This window comes from Aureococcus anophagefferens (assembly GCF_000186865.1).
Source record: "Aureococcus anophagefferens unplaced genomic scaffold AURANscaffold_34, whole genome shotgun sequence".
NCBI classification, from domain to species: Eukaryota; class Pelagophyceae; order Pelagomonadales; family Pelagomonadaceae; genus Aureococcus; species Aureococcus anophagefferens.
In genome coordinates, this window is record NW_008705592.1 from 237,183 (window position 1) to 240,154 (window position 2,972).

A 2,972-nucleotide genomic window follows, 5' to 3' on the forward strand; every position below is an offset into this window, starting at 1 on the left:
CGCGCCCCCCCGTGTCCCCGGTGGACCCCCCCCCCCCCCGCGCGCGCAGGTCGCCGCGGAGATGTCGCAGACCATGCCCATGGAGCTCGTCTCCGTGCTGCGCGTCCGCCCGCGCGCCGCGCGCGCGCCGCGCCGCGACGCCGCGCCGCGCAGGTACCCGGCCAAGGACGGCCAGCGGGGCATGTTCGGCGACCTCATCGACACGGCGCACTTCGCGCAGCCCTGCCTCTTCGCCGTCGAGGCGTCCCTGGACGCGCTCTGGCGCGCAAAGGGCGTCATCCCCGGCGGCCTGCTCGGCCACTCCATCGGCGAGCTCGCCGCGGCGTGCAGCGGCAACGGCGGCCTGCCGCTCCTCGACTTCCACGGCTCCCTCGACGACGACCTGCCCGGCGAGGGCGAGGGCGACGCGCGGGCGAAGGCGCTCGCGCGGCTCCGGGCGCGCCGCGCGTACAGCGGGCCCCTCACGCGCCGCGAGGCCCCGTGCCGAACTCACATCTTCCATTCGACTTCACTGTGAGCGTACGCGACAGTGTCGACGAATGCTCTTCGGCCGTGCTTCGAGCACTCGACGAGAGCCATCGATTCGTCCAAAATTCGGCCGAATCGACGTCGACGTGACCGAGCTCGAGAAGTCTCGAGTTCGGTCGGGACCACCCAAACCAGCGGTTGCATTCGGCACAGGCGAGGCCGCGCGGATCGTCGCGCAGCGCGCGCTGCTCATGGCGCAGACGCCGTCCGCGGGCTGCATGATGGCCGTGCGCGCGAGCGAGAAGGCCTGCTCCGCGGCCATCGACGCCGTCGCCGCCAAGTGCGGCTCCGTCGTCGCCGTCGCCGCCGTCAACGCGCCCGAGTCGACGGTGCTCTCCGGCGACTACGTCGCGGTGTCGCTCGTCGTCGCGGAGCTCGCGGCCCGCAACGAGGCCCGGGGCGCCGACGCGTCCAAGTCCAAGGCGACGAAGGTCCGCGCGACGCACCCGGACCACTCGCCGCGCATGCGGCCCGTCGGTGACGCGCTCGCCGCGGCCGCGGACGCGATCTTCGCCGAGTCCGGTGCCGCGCGCGCGGCCGTCGGCGCGGACCGGGAGGGCGACGTGGGCACGAAGATCCACGTCGCGTCGTCGGTCACGGGCCGGCTCGCGAGCCGCCGCGAGCTCCGCGCGGGCGCGCACTGGGCGCGGCACGCGACGGGCGCGGTCCGCTTCACCGAGGGCCTCCGCGCGCTCGCCGTCAAGGGCATCTGCGTCTTCGTCGAGTTCGGCGAGGGCATGCTCGTGGGCTTCGGCAAGGACACGCTCGCGCGCGGCGGCGGCCCGCCGACCAAGTTCCGGTGGACGCCGTCGCTCGCGGCCGCGGGCGGCGCGGGCGACGACGCGCGCGCGTTCGAGGCCGCGCTCGGCGACGTCAAGGACTGGGCGTCGCCGTCCGGGGGCGCCGCGGCCAAGGGCCAGCCCGGCTTCGTGACGCCGCGGTTCGCCGCGCCGAGCTCGCCGACGAAGCCCCACCGGAAGCCCGGCGGCGCGCGCGCGCCGGCGGACGCGGCCGTCGCGCGCGCGCGGGCCGGCCCGCGGCGCGTGCCCGCGCTCGCGCCCGACGCGCAGCCGCCGTCGACGACCTGCGACGGCGAGGCCCTCGCGCCGGACGCGGCCGTGCTCTGCAAGATCCAGCCGCCGCCGCACGCGCTCCGGAGCGACCCGGGCAGCCCCATGACGGAGCCGCACGCGCAGACGCTCACGGTCTGGATGCCGCGCGACGCGCTGCTCGACAACTTCCTGGCCTACCTCGAGCACGAGTACGGCATGCGCCTCGACGTCATCGACGCGCTCGGCGCGGGCGACGCGCACAGGCGCGGCGACGAGCCCGCGGGGCCCCTCGCGACGGACGGCGACTTCGACGCGGCGCTCGGCCTCGCGGCGGACAAGGCCATGGGCGCGGCCTACTTCCTCGTCCGGGCGAAGCTCGACGGCGCGGGCCGGCCGCTGCCGCCGCGCCACGCCAAGGTCGAGGGCCCCTTCGCGCCGGACATGGTCGAGGGCAAAGAGAAGATCGACGAGGAGCGGCGCGCCGCGTCCGCGGCCTACGACGCGCCCGGCGGCCTCATCCCCCGGGGCTTCGTCGAGGAGCGCATGTCCGCGGAGGCCGTCGCCGGCGACGCGCGCCGCGCGAAAAAGGCCGCGGCGGACGCGGCCTTCTGGGCCACGGCCTCCGACGAGGCCAAGGCCAAGCGGCGCGACGCCGACGCGAAGCGCTGGCACGACCTCCTGCCCGAGGCGGGCCGCGAGGACCTCATGCCGGGCTTCGACGACATGGTCGACGAGGACACGGGCGTGCTCACGGAGCTCATCGGCGCCTACGACCCCAAGGTCGGCCGCAAGGTCTTCAAGCACGGCTACCAGTGCGCGGAGTCGGAGCCCTTCCCCGCGCTCGAGGACGGCGCCGCGGCGGCCCTCGAGGGCGACGCCGCGGAGGCCTTCGCCGCGCGCCGCGAGCTCCTCGCGATCATCCCGCCGCCGTCGCGGCTCCCCGAGCACGAGTTCCCCGCGGACTCCATGGGCGGCCGCTGCCTCGACGCCTGGCGCTACCGCTGGGGCCAGCGCATCGGCGACGCGTGGCTCTTCGTGCCCCTGCCGCCGGGCGCGACCGTCGCGGACGTCGACGTCGCCTTCGGCACCTTCAAGCTCGGCGTCTCGCTCTGCGGCGTGCCCCTCTACGACGGGCCCCTCTGGAACTGCGACGAGACGCGCGGCGTCGACGTCGACACGGCCGCGTGGGTCGTCGTGCTCCACGAGGGCCAGCCCGTCCTCCAGGTCGAGCTCCACAAGAAGAAGAACTACTGGTGGAAGGCCATCTGGGCCGACCACCCGACCATCGAGCCCTGGGAGGTGCCCTTCTGGAAGGACGCGACCTTCAACGACGGCTACCACCGCATCACCCAGGGCGACGTCCGCCAGACCGTCTTCTAGGCGCGCGGCCTC

General features: G+C 75.5%; 1 protein-coding gene across 1 annotated transcript in view; it reads left to right on the plus strand.

Moving 5' to 3' along the window:
• Positions 1–539: 539 nt before the first annotated feature.
• AURANDRAFT_67186 (hypothetical protein) overlaps positions 540–2,972 on the plus strand; it is a gene marked incomplete at both ends in the record, with an annotated part of 4,379 nt that continues 1,946 nt past the window's right edge. Inside the window, one exon of the mRNA XM_009042573.1 lies at positions 540–2,833. Within this exon, the coding sequence (XP_009040821.1) occupies positions 540–2,833 (2,294 nt within the window). The remainder of the gene's footprint in view (positions 2,834–2,972) is intronic.